Source organism: Myzus persicae, unplaced genomic scaffold (assembly GCF_001856785.1).
Source record: "Myzus persicae strain clone G006 unplaced genomic scaffold, MPER_G0061.0, whole genome shotgun sequence".
Classification (NCBI taxonomy): domain Eukaryota; kingdom Metazoa; phylum Arthropoda; class Insecta; order Hemiptera; family Aphididae; genus Myzus; species Myzus persicae.
Window position 1 is genome coordinate 88,183 of NW_019103798.1, and position 19,416 is coordinate 107,598.

Consider the following 19,416-nt stretch of genomic DNA (forward strand, 5'->3'; position numbering starts at 1 on the left):
AATTGATGAAAAATGTAAAAAAAAAACACAACATGTATTAATTATTTTGAATTATTAATAAGACCAAGGCTAAGCAAGTTAAACATTTTTTTGTTAACTCGTTAAGTTAAGTTAACACAAAAATTAAATCATATTAAAATTAAAATAAATTTGGTAATTCAAAAAAATTAAAACTTATGTATTTTATTGACTGAATATCACTTTTACAAAGGATAAAATAATGTTTACAAGTAAATAATAATATAGGAATTCAACTTGACATTAGTTGAAATGAAAGTTAAATAATCGAACAAAATCGAAAAACAAACTGAAATTTGTATAATAAATCCAACTTGTTCACCCATTTTATTTTGTGGACCATTATGCTTAATGTAATTTTAAAAATGCTTATTTAATATTTAACACTTTTTTAGAAAGATGTATGGTTAATCAAATGTCTTACATTGAACATGCATAGGAATAACCTGTCGTTGTACTTTTGTTTCTATTGATGAATTAAAAAATATATTTGTGACGTGGAAGATGTCTTAAGACCGTAAGTATTACGATTGAAAATTTTAGAATTAGCCTTTTTTTCTTTCTGTTGATAATTTTACATAAATCACTACACGATGTTTCGCATTACTTTGTTTCACATCCCTCGTGAAAGGATTCTGGTGTAGGTCAATCATCAGTTTTTTATTATAAGCGAAGATTTGAAACAGAGCTATACAGTTTTTCTATCTGCTATGATGCTTGTGAGGACTAAGGACTAAGGACTATTTCAAAATATTAATGATATTTAGTATTTGCGAATAGTAACGAATGTACATCGTTCATTTTTATTCACGCTTAGGGTAACTAATAATAAAATCAACAAATAACATAATCTAATGCGGTACCAACTAAATAAAATGTACAATCAATAGATTGGGTCACATGACATTTTTAGAGCGCACCTCTATACAAGTAAAAATTATATAGACAGTACTAAAAATAATTTCTTACTAAATAAAAAAATACATTAGGTATTTTAAAATCTTGTTCAATTTTAAATCTAAAAACATACTCTATTATACTCATTAAATACAAACATTTAAATTAACTTAACGTCTTAACTTAAACTTTTTAACTTTTTAAATGTTAATGCATGCATAGCCTTGTCAATTACTATATAATATAATATAGTCATAATATGTTCTATTTTAAGTTATAAATGTTTTTAGGTAATTATAATATGTTTATACAACTTTAAAATTTCACTTTCATTTAAGTTGTATTCTTTTCTTTTTTTTTTATTATATAGGCCAAATTAAATATTTTAACATTGAATATTTTACCATATAATACATTTTTCTTCTGGATTCATAGGTGTTCCAATTTGACAATTAAATACTTTTGAAAATTCTTCAAAATTACTTAGTGGACCATTTACTCTATACTGGGACGGTGAATGCAAATCTTTTTCCATTTGTAATTTGAGAGATTCTTCTGTACTTGATGAACACCACACCTTAGAAATAAAAAATTATTTTTATCGATTTCTTTTGTTTAATTAGTTGTTTACACTAACCTGTGCAAAACTGACGAAAAACAATTGTTGTGTGGTAAGATGGACAGCAGGCAAACGGTTTGGCTGGGCCTTCTTTTCTTCAAGCAACTTTACATAAGCACGATATGCAGCTTTAAGTCCACCGTTGTCAGCAATATTTTCTCCTGAAATATAATTGTTTTTCATAAAAATAATTACTTTAAATAAGTGATTCATTTTTAGTATACCTAATGTGCGTTTTCCATTTATATTATAACCATTAACTTTGTAGTTGGAATACTGTTTGATCATACAGTCTGTAGCTTCTTTAAATTTGTTTACTGTTTTGTTGTTCCACCACTGGTGTAAATTTCCAAAGCGATCAAATTCTCGACCTTTTAGTTTAAAAATACTTGTTAAAATATTTAAGCAAACATATTTTAATATTATTAAAAGCTGATATTTTCCGTTTTGTGTATAAGTCAACACAGCGTAATACTTTCCTACAGATTATAAACAAATGTTTAACATTTTAAATTTACCTTCATCGTCAAATGCATGGGTGAGTTCATGTCCCATGACTACTCCCATAGCGCCATAGTTTATGGAAGATTGTTGCATTTGATCGAAAAATGGTGCCTGTAAGATACCTGCCGGGAAGACTATTTGATTTTTGGTTGGCGTATAATATGCGTTTACCGTTGGAGGAGTCATACTCCACCTGAAAGAAAAACGATCAATCAAGTTGATATCAAATCGAACGTGAATTATGATTTTACTTTGAACGATTGACAGGTTGATCGAGCTTATATAAATACTGCGCCAAGTTATATTGAATAGCGCGTAAATTGTTATTAAAGTATTCGTCGGAACGTACAGTCAAATTTAGGTATTTATCGTCCAACTGATTCGAGTCCATTATGTAATCCGGAAAACCTAAAATATTGCAACGGTGAAATAGGTGAATACTTTTCGTTTATAGGAAGCTTTTAATCCGTTCGTAAATTAGTATTATATTACCAATCATGTCTGTTATAGCATCTGCTTTCTTTTCGGCTTCAATGAGTGTTTCTTTATCCATCCATTTCAAATTTTTAAAATTATCCTTAAATGCTGTTCTTATTTCATTAATCATATCTTCAGCCTAAAAATATAAAATGTTTAGTTTTCGATTTTTTTTTTTTTTTCTGTTCATTTATCTGATGTTATTCACTATTATTCCACTATTATACTTACTAGTTTTTTCGACTGTCCGTGGAAAACTTCACGGACATATAATGCACCTAAAGCGAATCCCAATACGTTGTTTGTATCGCTAATACAGTACCGCCATGGTTCTTCACCACCTTCTGATCCTAACAATGCTTTCCGTAGTCCTTTATATGCGTCTCGAAAAACTTTCGATAAATAAGGAGTGACGGTTCTGACAGTTTGCCACACCAGATAGTTGTTAATTACCCTATTTATTGTTTATAAAATAATCAACAATCAGCAAACTCTAAATGAAATTTAGATTTTTAAAAATAAATGTTTTTTACGTCTTATTTTCCGGAGATTGACTGTACTCGGTTATTAAATTAGAAAGGTTTGCCATGAATGATGGAGAGTATACCACGACGTTTTCTTTAATTGTAATCTTTCTATCGACTAATCGAAAAGCTGCATTGAAGTAGCGATTCCATTGAATCTGTACAAACATTTATTAATATGATTAAATATAATTTATAATTTTTGAAAAGAAGAAGTTTAAGTTAATATTGAAAAAACAAAATAATACACATACGAATGGGGCTAAATTCTGTAATTCACTGATAGACATAATGTGGTAAGCTTTTTCTTCATCACGTTTATCCTCATCGGGTTCTGTAAACCTAGCTAAACGTGTTTCAAATTCAATAACTTCTTTCATTTGAAGTCTTGTCGAATTCGGTTCACCACCCAATAAAATTCCAATCTAAAACCTCAAACATAAACAATTCTTATTCAATTAGTTAATTTAATGAATAATATGTATAGTATTTAATAACAAGTGAGTCATTTTAGATTCTGAGCTGTGCGTTTTGACTTAACAATTAGTGTTCAATAGAATAATATTAAAAAAAAAAAACAAAAATTAAAATTCATCACATATTATAATCATATAAAATAAATGCTTAAAGTAAATCAAAAAAATATATGAATAAATTATGAGCTAACCGTTGTCATGTAATCTAAATATGTATCTAATAATTTTCGGTTTGCTGTAACGTTCAAATAAAAATCTCTAGTTGGTAATGTCAGTCCACCTTCATCAACCTACATCAACACAAATATACAAAAACAAAATAATTAAAATTATCACACAACATTTTCCATTAATAACATAATTTATATTTTACTCAAACTTTCGTTTTTGGAATTTTTAATTTTATGTAGTTATTTCAAAACCATATTTTTAAATGAATTGAGATTTCATCATATCATTTAACAAAGCATCCTTAGGTGAGACAAACGTTTTTTTCAAATTACATCTAAATTATGTATGTTATATTACATCTGTTAAATTGTTATTCATATGTTAATGAAAATGATGATTTATAAAAATTTGAAATTATAAATACAAAATTGAACAAGTAGTTTCTGAGATTTTTTGTACAAAGGATAATAGTCCATGACATTACGACAATAGGTTTAAAAGATATTGGAATTTGGAGCTACGATGATATTAAACTATTAAAGTTATAGTAAATGAGTCAAATTAATATTATTTTAACAACATGTTTTTAATTTTTAAAAATTTTCCGAGTAAATATTACTTTTATTTTATATTTTAATGTGCTTAAAACCATTATTAAGAATATTTAGTAAGTACAATTGCATGCAATGAAAATCCTCAAAAGCTACTCATTCAAACTTCAATGAATATGCATCAATATAAAAAAAATCATTTGCTCAATAATTTACACGAAAAAAGTGCAATTGACACATCAAAAAGTAAAGAAGTTTGTATCCACAAGACACTCTTTATTAAATCGTATAAAAACCAATAAATACCTTACTACCTTTAATAAATATGTTTTTAAATTTATTTAAAATATCCATAAATCAGAATTTGAATGAATACTTACACTAAAAGATACAACGGGTAAGGATTGAAGATGCTCGGTTAATCATATTATACAATATATGAAGACTTATGAGTTATGAGTTTACCTACTAGTTGTACATTTCGTTGAATACTAACTTGAATTACGTGCCTGCTTGAATTTCTGTCATCTTCACCAACCATCCAATAGAACAGTCCAGCCATATTGTACCGATTGTGAACAGTTTCTAAAGTCTTTTGTATCTTCCAAGAAGATACATTCCATGTTCCTGATATGTTCCAACCTCCAATGTCTTGAATAAGTTTCAGCAGTGGTTCTGCACCTAACGTTTCGATTGTGTTATTGGGATCCATACAAGCAGTAAAATACATTTTGGCTTTGAGTTCAGCTTTGCTACTAGTGTTCATAGGAATTGCTTCTATAAAAATAATTTTATCTTATAAATTAACCGACAAATTCACAAACAAAGAAAAAATTACACTCGTAATATATATTGTCATATCATGAAGGATGTAAAAAAAAAAAAACGTCGTACCTAGTGCGTTTTTGACTATAAGTTGATTGTTCATTTCCAACTCATTAAACATGCCCCACATAGATCTGCCATCCGGCACCGGATTCGCTTTTATCCACTGACCACAAGCGTATTTGTAGAAATCCTGACAAGGGTCAGATTTCGTGTCCATACTTTTGATTATGGCTGCAGCCGTCGTCACGCATGTCTCCTTCATACAATAATCTAAGGACAACCAATCGCTTATGATTTATAAGTTTTTATATAGTAAAATGTCACTTATTACGTGTATTCTCCTAGGTTTTGTTATAGTATAATATTGTATAATATATATACATATTTATACATCACAACGAAAACACTTGTTGTAAAAATGACTTAGTAAACAAAAAAATAGTCATTTGTAAGAACTTTAAGCACTATTATAAAGATATGATAATATCATAAATAAATGCTAAGTTAATTAAATTAATGTACCTGCACTTATTTTGTTTCAAGTCCTAAAATGCCTCTTAATTATTTTGTTCATCTTATTTCGTGTCGTATAAAGTAAATAATTGATAATATACCGAGCATATACATATGTGTTTAACGGCACTTTTAAATCTCACCTTGTCCGGTACTAACAAAAGAATCAGATTCTTCGTATATGTCTGGAATTTGGTGTGTGGCGGGACTACACTTTTCCTGATGCACTGGTAACATAATGATAAATAGCAATATCACACCGTTAAGCAGGGTTAAGGCAAGGAGAACTTTTTCCAACGACGTTCTGTTTTTCAATCGAGACCAAATATTTTTAGGTTTGCCCTGTTGAACAATATATTTTTTATACTTTCTTAAATTATTACCAACTTATATAGTGTAAATGTCGCCATAATTTATTTCGTATGGTTTCAATCATTACTGTATAAAAACGGATGTGTGTGGAGGACGCCGTCACTCCTTCTGTCAAATGAACTGAGCCCATACTTGACGTCTCCTCTTCGAAGACTTTGTGCTTGTAATGTGCCATCTACACAAAAACATCCACAATCAAATAACGATGGACTTAAATTCATGATACAGTTACTATACAAATCCTCAAACGATTACAAAAACAATAATTAGTTACAGAAATGCAACACCAACCACCTCGTTGATTCATTTTTATTGTGTTACTTACAACTGCTCATTGATTTATGTTTTAATTTGTATTGTATTATTGTTTATTGATTAGTTTATTATGTAATACCGATTAGTTGATTAAAAACTTTTGTTTTAAAATAAGCAAAAAATTAAATTATTGAAATAATACTTTTTTGCTCGTAAACTTGAGGATCCGTGGCTTCGGAGATTATTTTTACAAGATTCCGCGTACCACAAAAGATTAAGAACCGCTCCACTATGCGTTATATTTTACCAATAGTATCACCATCAACAAATAATAAGACATAATAACTAATAAATTAATAACTTATTACTAAGTCGATTATAATATGATCGTTTGTTTAAAAGTTAATAGATTTATATTATTGGTTCACGTGTTTGCGTTATAAATTTTTTTAGTTGGTAAGTATTTTAAATTTTAATGTTATTTTCCAAAAAATTCGAATATCCAATATTTAAAAAAATGTAGTTGAATAATATTTTAGTCGCAACAACCAACAAGTATTCATATTTCATACCATAACATCTGTGGTTTATTTTTTTACTTTTATAACTGGAATATTATAAATTATTATTCAAGTTGTTCATATAAAATGATTAACAATCATCATAGAGGTTTGTGAAGGGTGAGGTCACATTATATAAACAATAATAAAATGCATGATCAAATTAGCTTAGTGTGTTTATCTATACTTAAAAATAAAGTCCATTAAAAACTATGCATAATTAATACATTGTACCTATAACATCACGTATATTGCACCTATATTAGGTATGTACATTGTACACATATATGGAACTCCGTACTCACTATAGTAACGCAGAATTAACTTTTAATGCATATTTTTCACCTCAGCGAATACAATTTTTTAATAAGCTAAATGTTTTTTGTTGTTTTAACATAATCAACGATCTAGAAGTATAATTTAAAATTTTAATAAAAATAATATTTACCTACTATGATTATTTAAGAAGCCAATTGATCAAACAAACAATAATAATAATTAAAATTAGTGAATGCTGAAGAGATACCAGCTAAAAGATTATTCATGTAAATTCTTGAAACAATAATCTCTTATGATTATTTTTTTTTTAAATATCAATGCTTAAAAAAAATTATAGTTAAAATATAATGATATAATTTATACTTATAGTTTTATATTTATTATTTTCTTATCAGCATTCATTCATATATACAAATACATAGTATTAAAGTAAGCAACTCTTCATCGCTACCTAGGTACTTTAAATTTAAATTCAATATAAAGTTTTAAATATGTCTTATTTGTTAGGTATTCCAGCACTCGGATGGGTGACCACCTGGGTTCCTAGAAATACATCCTTGCCACACATGCAAATACTTGTTTAAAATCAACCAATTCCCCCCACAAATAGCTATAATGATCGTATAGTTGCCGGGCTTTAGATCAATAAAAAAAAAATGTAAAATGTAGGAAATACCGAATAAAATAATATTAATAAAATGTGTTATACAGTAAATTTAAATAAATTCATTAATTGTAAATTGATATATAATTATATTGAGCTTATACCACAAAGGGACATAATAATATATATAATAAAGGTATTAGGTATCGTATGTTCAGTGAACAGATCAAACGTAAATTTTACTTTTGTATGAAAATCTATACACTTACAGACATATCATATTAATAATATTATTATGTGCTATGATTTATGGGCCTAGAAAAACCAATAGTTGTTATCAAACAATTATTAAGTTAAAATATTAATGTTTTTGATACCCACTTAGTAATAATACAATTGTCTAGCAGTGTGGCTTACCAAGTGACAAGGTACACATGTCATAAAAACTGCAGTACAAGTTATAATCCTATAAGTTAAATAATATATAATAGTACTTATCGCCTTATCGGAAAATAGTAAACAATGTTTGCAAATATTAATACATTATGTAACATTATCTGATCAGTAAACTTTATTGTTTCCACAGGTGAAACTAAAACAGTTTTATTTCAAACGCTACTATTATTATTTATTTAGCCTTTTTATTTTTACATCATAATATTATACATTCTACATTCTACATAATTACTCGACTTTATTTTATCAAGATTTTACTCGGAACCTTCACTAGGTCATCGCAGTGAAAAAGGAATAATTGGAAAAAGTGTCCGATGACCGTCCACGACAATTAAATATTATTAACCGAAACAAACATATTAGAATCAGAAGGCGATAACAAGACACCAAGAATTAAATTTGATTTTATAAATATAAAGATATATCTAAATTAGAGAAGGATGATGATTGGTGGAGAAATATTCCATGTACAAAGTTAAAGATGTGTAAACCAATCTATTAAATATTATATTAATACTTATATCCATAATTATTAGATATTGATGTATATGTAATATACATTTTGTTAATTTGATAACTATACTATCAAAAATTAATATTTCAGGTTTGAAAAAAATTAACAGTTAAAATGTGATGAGAAAGTTGAAAAATCAGTTCGAATCGCAAATCACAACACCAATATCCAATAGTGATTAGCAAAATACTAAATTGTCCATCACAAGTCAGTCTGCTATATAGTAGCTTAAGGTGTGAAGCGCACCTCGTCATTAAGGATATAGGTCACTGTAATTGATGTGTTGAATTTGAATTCGATAATATTATTGTATATTTGTATGCGATCTGAAACAAATATAAGCACTAAGCAGAGATGATCGCGTGTCAGCCTATATTGTTAGCCTGATATTGGTATTACATAATAATTTATTTCTCTATTATAGCAATAAGAAAGACTAAAAGTTGTACTAATTTTCGGCAAAAACAATAATAATAATATTCCATAAAATATTAGATATATATAAATATATCTATTTGCTGTAGACTGTTATTAATTTATTTAGTTGATATCGAGTTACTGACTTATAAAAAGGGTGTGAATAAGTTTGTGCCGTTCGCAGTATAAGAAGTATCTTAAAATAAATGAAAATATATTTTAAATTTTCACTATATTATATACTATTTACAGAATAATAATAATGATATACGTAGTGGTGAAATGTTTCAAATGTCTTTAAATACTAGATAGCACTAAATGATCTAATTAATTTAAAAACTATATCATATCTAGAAAATTCAACTATAAATATTTGATGAAAAATGTATTCAAGTCTCTACAATAATTAATTTTTTTAATTTTAACAAAAAAACAAAATCGGTTTAGTTAAAAACTGGTGTTCAGTACCTATGTATTTTTTCCTAATTAATTTATATTGAGGTTTTACTCAAAATGTATCAACTATATACAACATTGCAATCAGAAACCACCCTCAAAGTTTAAGATTGAATTATTTGCACCGTTCCTAAATGTGACGTCACTATGTTATAAAAAAAGAAGCACAATATCAGTGTGAAACCAAATACGAAGGTATATAGTACTGTAATCGCTCAGTTCAGAATCTACTAAAATAATAAAATTGGGAATAATAATTATTTGGATTTCATCTGCAGCTAGTTATAATAAATGTAAAAATCAAACAACAATATATACATACAGGGTGGTTCACCAAACATGCTCAACCTCAATTTTTTCTTTAATGAATTTATTCAAATACTGATTTTTTGAATTATTAAATATACTCAAAAACAATTATTTTTCCAAATTCTTGAATTTTCTCATACTACTTAGGTGTGTTCTGTGACGATACAAACTTTTATTTTTCAAATGAGAACCCCCCCCTTTTTTTTTTGCTGTAAATTATTTAGAAAATAATTTGTTTAGAAAATGTTGATTTTATTCAAAATTCGAATAAGTAGATTTTTAATGATTAAAATAGTTGTACTAAGAATAATAGTCTAAATCGGAGGTTATAAATAGTCTTTTCGGAACAATTATTCACAGAATAAGTTGCAGTTGAAAAAGGGTGTTCTCATTTAAAAACAGAAATTTGTATCTCCACAGGACGCTCCTTAAGTAGTACAAAAAACCTCAAGAATTTCAAATTTTGCTCTTTAAGTAGGTATATTTAAAAATTCCAAAAATGAGATTTTAAATAACTGCATTATTGATGAAAAAAGGGAGAAGTATGCTTGGTGAACCACCCTATAAAAATACTTGAGTCAGTTATTATGCAACAATAACTTTTCCTACAAATTACCCAGGTGGGCGTCACTCGGTATATTATATAATATTATATATTAATAAATTACATCATTCATAATATATTATTTATATTACTTCGGATACAAACAAAAAAGAAAAGTGGCTCTATTAGCGGAATGTGCTCGGTCTGCAGCTTATATGAAGGTAAATTTTTAAATTGTTTAAAAAATATATATTCAACACTTATATATTTTGGAAATATAATTTATAAGTCGTATTTTTAGTAAAAAGTTTTTACTTTAAAAAGCAAGTCGTTGGTGGATATATATCATAATATAATATATCACAAACGTTACGTCATACATATTGTTATAATTTACACAAAAGCTAGGCTGTCAGAGATAAACAGTTATTGTTGTTTTGACGGACGAACTACGAACAATTAAATAGTGGGCAATAATGGCAGATAAGTATCCAAATTTTGCACGGAGCATTTTTCTAAATTACCCGATATTGTATTTCTCTATTCATAGTTTACATAAATAGGTTTATAATATGTAGTATGTACAATGTGTAAACTCATTTCGTATTTCGCGTAGTAGAAAAAATTAAAAATTCATCAGCTGTAACATTTTTACTTATATATGTGTTAAAAATTTGAGTCTAGATATTTAAATAATGGTATTTTTTGCATTGTATTTACAATACAAAAACTTACATCAGAACGATATCTCATTAAAAGACAGTTAGAGATATTAAAAAAATAAGTATTTGAGCGTCATGATAGCACAAGATAATATAGATGATATTATATAATGTAGATTTTAATTTCGATATATTTTATATATAGTGTAAACAATATAGGTATTAGGTAACATATATTTTACCTTACTTCATAAAATACAATAATATTCGTGATATACCCGCAATTCCTAAATTTGACATATTCTGATATTATTTCACCATAGGTACTCAATACTCATAATATGTATTATGATAAACTGTCATAAACAATTGAGAATTATAATATTGTAAATTGGAAGTGGATAAAATAATATGCATAAAAATACGAAATTATTTTTAAAATGATCAATTTTTACGTCAACATGATATAATGCGTATTAGAATGGGTTATCAGCACCAATCAACACGACAATTTTCAAAGATTATTTTAATTTGCGTGTTCCGTAAAAATGCCATTTAATAAATATTATAAACAGTACCTAAACACATTGTAATATTGTATTATAATATATTGTTGTTGCTTTGAAAAAAAACGTTTTTTTATGTTGTACGGTATAGGTACGTATCACAATATAAAATATAGATGCAGACGAATAAAAAAACATTTTTTTTATGTGCAGTATTTTAATCTAATTCGTAATTGCATTAAAGTTGGTTAAAACACGTTCAAAGAATTTATATATTTTTTGCATGATATGGGTAATTAAAAATTATCACAATGTATAAAAAAAAGTTCAAAATAAGTACAATAGTAATTGATAACTGCAATATATTACTATACATCGAGAATTAAACATTTTTAATTCACATTTTTAAAGAAAAATATACATCTTCATTAGATAAACTGATAAACATTATATTATGTTTATATAAGAATCAATTATTTAGAAAACCAGCCAACGGTAATTATATATTATATATTGCATAGATAATTTATTACTATACATTATATAGTGATTAAATTTAACTGTAGAACGGAGTAATTTGAAAAAGATAGGATAAGTTATTAGAGTTTTCAATTTATTTAAATTTAGCAAGTGTGTTTATAATATTAATGAAGTGTCAACTATACGAAAATGAAGAAATTGTTCCCAAATTGTAATGTTTTGACGTTCATCCCGTTCAGCTAATAAGTTAATAAGATTATTTGGGATTGATTGAGTTAAAACCTTCATTATTTCTTGTTTTTTTAGTTTTTAGTGTTTAGTGTTTAGATTGTTTAGAACAATAAAACGTACTACAACCATTACATTTATTTATGCTGTTTGGACACTAAGTGATTTTAATTTTGTTGTTGGGTAAGTAGGTACACACAACACACAACACACAAACATATTATTTATGTAGTCATGCGAGAGAAACGTTAAAAAACATACCTACCTATGGTATACAATATATTCTACAAAATATGCCTGTTTTAAAATTCTCTCTTGCAAATAAAAATCGATGTTGTATACGTGCGATTTAATTTGAAGGTGGTAATAATAAATAATAATATGCACGTGATATTTACGTATTATACGGGGTTACCATGCTGATTAGAAATCGAACTAGATCGTGGGTTGACAGGATAACAGCCAACAGGCGTCAGGCACGTTCCAGGGTCTCATTTATAATAAGAAACAGTTTTCGTAATAACATCGCCATTGTTTCGGCAGAGATGAGCTTTTCGACGCCGAAACCTTAAAGCCATACTGCACGAAGGTCGCTTCTATATAGGCGCCAGCTCGCCTTAAGCGTGAAAAAACGATAATCGACGTGTAAAATCATCCTTTCGTATTGTTGTTAAATATTTTTATATCGTGCGAGTACAAACGAAACTGTAATTGGCATGCAGCTATTAAAAATATATTATAGTATTATATAGCTCTTATACAAAACGTGTCATATTTATATGTTCCAATTTTAAGCACTCGAGTTGCGTTGACTAAAAGTTTCCAAAATTGGGAATATAATATTATAAAGGTAGGGAGATATCTACCGTCAACAATATTATAACACGATCATACATATAATAGCTGATATGCCGGTACAAAATTACATAATATGAACAGTTTTCGATTAAACATATCGTTATTGTTAATTGTTATTAATGCATATTAGTATATAACAATAAAATATGTTAGCTATAATAGAGGTTGGTGACACGGGCAATTGCAGAAATATTTTTGGGACGAAACCCGCCCACAGTACTCAAAAATGTTTTATAGGAAAACTGTAATGCATTTACAATTTATTGTAATACAAATATACAATATTATTATGAACAAATAAGAAAAATAATATTGTCGTGCGTACTTTTGAAACTTAAGAATTGTATATAAATAGGTTGCATATACCTTGTAATATGCATACTCGCAGTAGAATTACAAACAAAGATAGGGCGATAAGGAGTATTCTCATAACGTCGTGCTTAGCAGTAATGTAAGGGTCGCCAAATGTTGTTTAGCAAACAATGAATGCCAGCTCTGTTACAAAGCATTATCAGAGGTAGCATCGTGCCTATATTTTTTATACGTATAAAACCAAAATATTATTTCCTAATAACACACACCCAGAGACCCAGGACTCTACAAAACTCATTTTAATTTTGGAGCGGGTATACTATAACTTATGGCACCTATATCCATTTACGCACGAGAAATAACATTATATTTATGCGTGGCACAGCGATAGTAAAGATTATAACAATAATTGACTTAGGAAAGACCGAGCTTGAAAGCTTAATTTGTGTAGGTTCCTACTAGGAGTAATTTGTTTAATATTTAAATCGTGCAACTGCAGGAGTTCCGTTACGGTATCTAATTTACATACATGCTTGAAGCATTGCACATATTAATTACTATTTTTTTTTTCATAACATATAATAATATGTGTATATATCTATTTTCTAAATAAAAAAAAACGTAGATTAAACTGTACGAAATGTGTATACTACACTATAATAGTGACAACATTAATATTATTGTTAGTTGGTGTATTACACATAACACTATACACAGAGTATAGTCTTTAAACTATGGTCCTGGGATGCGAAAATCTTTATTGATGTTTGAGTAATTATCGTATTAATGTAGGGAAATTTCAAACGTTTGTAAACACTTCAAAGTCCGCTCCTAAAGTTTTCCATCAAAAAGCAATCATGTTGAGTATTATAAGACATGCTATTTAGTATCATATTGAAACTAATATTTGAAAATCGGTTCGTAATCGCAAAATGATATCGAATTTCGAATATAATGATAATGTACATACTTGTGTTTCCATCATTAGTGCAAACCGTCGTTCGGTTAGAGCAATACGTACACAATTTTATCATCGATTGGTTTTTACTCTTTTTAGACGGAAATAAACGTGAGTTGATTGTGAAATTCACAGCGTCATAACTCAGACCGGCTGACTAACGTCAAAGCGTTACGCCGGATGTGGTCGGAGCGTAATGTTTTTTTTTTACTCTACGAATGTACATTATTGTGTCATAATATGTAGTGCAAATATATTGTAATAATATGTTATAATAAAATAAAATTACAATTAATACACGAACCGCATATAATATATGTATATATATATGTATATAATATATACCGTATAATAAACAACCATCTGTCCATTGTTCATATTATACTATATTACAGTGCCGCACGCGCAGCCTGAAGCCGAAATTTAATCTACGATCGGCTTATACGAGTATCCTAGTAGAGTGTGTCTTAAATGCTATGTGTAGGCAAACGTCGTACGTCGATATTTTTTTACCATACCCGGGGTCCATATAGGGAGCTTTTATAATAATCAGTTATCGTATCCGACATGTGGACCGCGGTAAAAATAAAAAAAATGATATTGTATTCTCGGGCTCACGCCGTCGGTGACATTATCATATGCCGAGGGAAACACGTAGACAGGCTGCATTAAATTTGCATCGTCGGACTTGTTTCGTTTTCAATATAAATATAGGGCATAGGGGGACGGTAAGTCTCGAAAGTCGTAAATGTAATAAACCAAAAGTTAGCAAAGTCGGAAAACATCGATATCGTTGTAAAAGTACTCAAATAGACCGCAGCGGCGCCAGTATGTATGCCGCGAGAACAGTATAATATAATATTACTGTGGCTAGTGTGGCCTTCCGAAACTTTCGCGGTTCTAGAATATTATTATTTCGTGTTGTAGAAATTTATTAAGTACCTATTCAAAAAACTCGTCTATTTAATACCGACGGCGAGAATATTAATCGCGCGAGGAGACGTCCCAATGAAAGCTTCCCCCTCCTAACTTTTTAGCACGCCGCTTGTAATATAAATTATATAACATAGCATTTACGGGTACACACACTATTCGAAACATATGCGTGAACTAGTGTGTTGCCGGAATCGTTTCCCTGGTGCCACGGTAGAGGGTTGTAGGCAGCAGACACAAGGATTGAACACCGCGAGGTACCCCGACCTGCACGGTCTGCAGCGAGCGTCTGGCCTAACGCGATAACATGTAATGATTTAATAATATATCAATGACCCCTAGGGTTGTATCGCAATAATAACAACAATTGTTGTCGAAATTCTCGAAGCACCTCCTCCAAATGCCAAACGCGCGTCGCGAAGCGCGCCTATATAAAAAGGGGGGGAGAGGGGGCGACTTTCGCCGACCACTCGCGCTCGACCGCAGCAACGTTAAGACATCGTCGTTATAATATCACCGTATATATATTATATTACCATATTATTATCGCTCGGCGGAAAAGCTCAAATGGATAGGCAAAAAGCGCGCGAGCGTTACGGACGACTAAGCGTATAGGTTGATATATTTATTATGTGCTGTGTGCATTTTACCTTGGACGAAACGTCGTGTGTGCGTCACGGGATCCGGGAATAGTGGAAGGTCGGGACGGTCGACCACTTCAACCGCGGCGAATCGTCGTCGTCATAGTGCTGCGGGCCCACGTCGTCTGCGGCGATCAGGTGGTAGCTGCGGCGGCGGCGGCGGCAGCGGCGGCGCCGGTCGTCATAGCGTCCGTGGCTATCGCGTCACGCGCGCGCGAGACGGACTCTTGCGGGCGGGTGGCCGGTTTTCCCGGTCGGGTTTAAATTAATTTTTTCGCCTCGTTTTTCGCGAAAACGAGTCGACGGACCGAACTGTGCCAAATGTCGCCGTGACTTTCGTGCGTATATTATATTATTATTATTATTATTATTATTATATGGAAGGCGATGGAAATCCGACCGAGAGCGTATGGTTTATTTATTATTTCACTATAATCGAGTTTTTGGTTATAATTTGTTTTTGTTTCCTCCGGACCTCCACTACACTGCTTGCATTCCGACTCGGGCTGCACGACTCGCGAGCGATGATTATTAATATTTTTACTATAATATAATTATAACATTTTATACTCGGGCGTGCAGCGTACTTTGAACAGCAGCAGCAGCAGCAGCAGCAGCAGTAGTAGTAGTGGCGGTGGCGGTGGCGGTGGCGGTGACTGGTGGTGCGATATTGGCGGCTGCGTTAGCTGTGCCGCGGACGCGGCGCGCGCGTTCGACTCGCCGCGATCCGTCACCGGTCCGATATTGATCCGCGAGCGCGCACGCCGCCGCCACCGCCTTTGGCCCGATTATCGTGTATGCGCGTTTTTTTACTATGTTTTTTTTTTTTTGCTTGCCGTCGCTGTTTTATTTCACCGTCGGCCCACCGTGACGTGCATCGTTTTGGCGCTCGTCGTCACAAAAACGTGTAAACGATTGTAATAAAATAATATTTACGAGTATACAATCGTGGTGTTGTGCACAGAAAACCGTGCGTGGATTTCGTTAAGTTTGACGTACGTATGCGCGCACCGCCATCCCACCGTACCTATAAACAATATTATAACATTTGCAGTTTGGCGCGCACCGTATGTACCTAACACAGTTGCGCGTAAGTGGCCAATCGAAACGAGAACGGGCCCGTAAGCGCAGTCTATATAGAAGCCGTCCGTAAACGAATTAATTTTCTTTTTGTACTCATATAGTCATATTTTATAATAATACGATATTACGAAACATTCACAGAGACGAGTCCACAGAAGACGACATTTCTGAAAATCTATAAAATATACTCCTCATCTCGGATATACAATTACGTGATCTCGTTTAATATCGCACTATTAAGGCTGAGGACTTTAGGAGTAGAGAACATTTTAATCATAGTCCTAAAAATTCACAAAATAAGCAAAACACCTATATTCACTTAAAAACCCTAAAATATTCAATAAAAACATAGACAAAATATTTTTTTTTCTAGCAGCTCGATTAATAAATACCTAAGTAATGAAAATCTGAAATAGAAACGACATCAAATAAGTTACGGACAACGTAGGCACCCAAGTCGGAATACGAGTGTAAGCTAAAATACTCAATCAACTGGCTTAATCCCACTACCACTTCAGCTGTCAGCAGAGGCTTCATCAAATAGATAATCAAATGGTATAACAAATTAAGAACTGATTGTCGATAAAAGTTAATGAAAAAAATGATCAAAAATAACAATAAATATGCCTCAAAAAGCAAAAATAGCTAAATATGCAACATACAAAAACACATCATTGGCTTTGTAGTAACAAGGAAAAAATTGTTTCTTGCTGGCCTTTTTTGTCCGATTGCGCACAAAAAATATACAAATATTAAAAATCCTCTGCACTAGTCATATTATTTTTATATAAACTTTTATTTTCTATTGGAAACTGCGTTCGATGGATTCGTATGACTCATAAGGATGTAGCCACATGGCCATTATTCGTATTATAATTATATAGGGTATAATAATGGTATAATTTATAATCTGCTTGTCATTTATCTCACCTTCATTCGTATTATAAATATATAGGGTATAATAATGGTAATATTTATAATCCGTTTGTCATTTATCTCACCTAGCCTCTAGACATACTGAAGACACAAATATCTACACAATATACCTCCAAACAGTTCAAACTACAAATTACAATAGTATTTCGTTACAAGCTACTTACAGAATGATTGCAATTTTTGAAAACATTTTGACGCCCCTCCCCCATCTCTCAAAAAACTTACCTTTTCATTTATTAGCTGTATATAAATACATTGTACAATACACAATTATATATTTAAGATCCAGTACTGAATGATTAGCTTATGATTTATAGTCATGAAGACGCGATGCTAAAATAATTAAGAAGTCTAATAAATACTAAAAATTTAATTTAAATTTAACATTACTACCATTTGAATTAAAAAATTTGGTTTGAAAATGGTAATTTTTACTTTTAAGGGGGCTGGTGATACCTGTTACTGGCCCTTTTCGTGTACTTTTATGTACTTTTCATTTTGAGGGGGAAAAAGAATCGAGTGCATTTCAAAACTAGGCTTGAACGTTCGTGCTTATGCCTCGCTAAATATTCTCGTATTAAATTTACGTTTAAGATTGTGTATATGAGTTAAATGTGTATTGCGCGGAAAAGGTGTAGGGGTTTCTGGAAGTATTAGTAGTATTACTGTACCCTTTGCGGATAATAATATTTTATATTTACCATAATGTTGTTTGACCACGACATTTATTTACTTATTATACACATATTAAATACCTACCTACCTAGATAGTACTTTATGTTTAAAAAATTAATTCGTCTTTATTTCTACATCACGAAACATAACAATTTTTATGCAATTAAATAATATAAATTTTGAAACCAATTTAAAATTTTCCTATTTTTTGATCGAACTCGTGGCCCCAAATCTAAGTAATAACCATTGAACTATATAATATAGTTCAATGGTAATAACCACGAAGCTCTGGAACTCCCCCCTCCCCATTACGGACGGCCTTGAACTGTGATAATGTGATATTCTACTTAATCTATTCGGTAAATTTATATGGCCGTATCATATAATATATTATTATACATTTTATTGTTATTATACAATAAGCATGGCGCGTTTATAGTTGTGTACACGTTAGATTGTTGCCACTCGTCTGAATGACAATAAAACATAATCCGTTCGTTAATAATTATTATTGTCCCCACGGTGCCTGGCCCGGGTCACATTATATTATAATTTAAATTGCAATATATTATAGGTATATGCAAACCGTTTATACCGGATACGACTTGACAGTAAGATCTACGTACAACGCTGTTCGTTTTTTTTCAACTTATTTCTTGCAGTCAATCATTTTTGAAATAACAACTTAAAAATTAAATTTTAAACACCTATATTATGCATTCATTTTTTCCCCTTTTGAAAACTGTTTTATGTATTAGACCTTCAATTCTATACGTGTATGATGTATGTTATATACACCT

At 30.4% G+C, this 19,416-nt stretch overlaps 1 protein-coding gene across 2 annotated transcripts; it reads right to left on the reverse strand.

Moving 5' to 3' along the window:
• Positions 1–1,169: 1,169 nt before the first annotated feature.
• LOC111035322 (endothelin-converting enzyme homolog) lies at positions 1,170–16,580 on the reverse strand. Of its 2 annotated transcripts, XM_022316891.1 has the most exons (15): positions 15,932–16,580; positions 6,018–6,125; positions 5,722–5,920; positions 5,132–5,335; positions 4,734–5,014; positions 3,707–3,805; positions 3,294–3,464; positions 3,049–3,197; positions 2,747–2,969; positions 2,531–2,654; positions 2,290–2,446; positions 2,053–2,231; positions 1,759–1,905; positions 1,553–1,695; positions 1,316–1,492 (listed from the first exon to the last, which is right to left on the reverse strand). In XM_022316891.1, exons 2-15 carry the CDS (start codon positions 6,123–6,125, stop codon positions 1,316–1,318), a joined length of 2,361 nt encoding a protein of 786 aa, XP_022172583.1. In that variant the 5' UTR covers positions 15,932–16,580. The 2 variants fall into 2 exon arrangements, with proteins under 2 accessions (XP_022172584.1, XP_022172583.1); XM_022316892.1 differs by lacking the exon at positions 15,932–16,580 and having other exon boundaries at positions 1,170–1,492.
• Between the last annotated feature and the right edge of the window lie 2,836 nt (positions 16,581–19,416).

Coding starts and splice junctions, on each gene's coding strand:
- LOC111035322 (XM_022316892.1), bottom strand. CDS start 6,125: ATGGCACATTACAAGCACAAAGTCTTCGAAGAGGAGACGTCAAGTATG. Junction 3,806..4,733: donor CAAGCAGGCACGTAATTCAA/GTTAGTATTCAA, acceptor GTGTTGATGTAG/GTTGATGAAGGTGGACTGAC. Junction 2,655..2,746: donor ACGGACAGTCGAAAAAACTA/GTAAGTATAATA, acceptor TTATATTTTTAG/GCTGAAGATATGATTAATGA.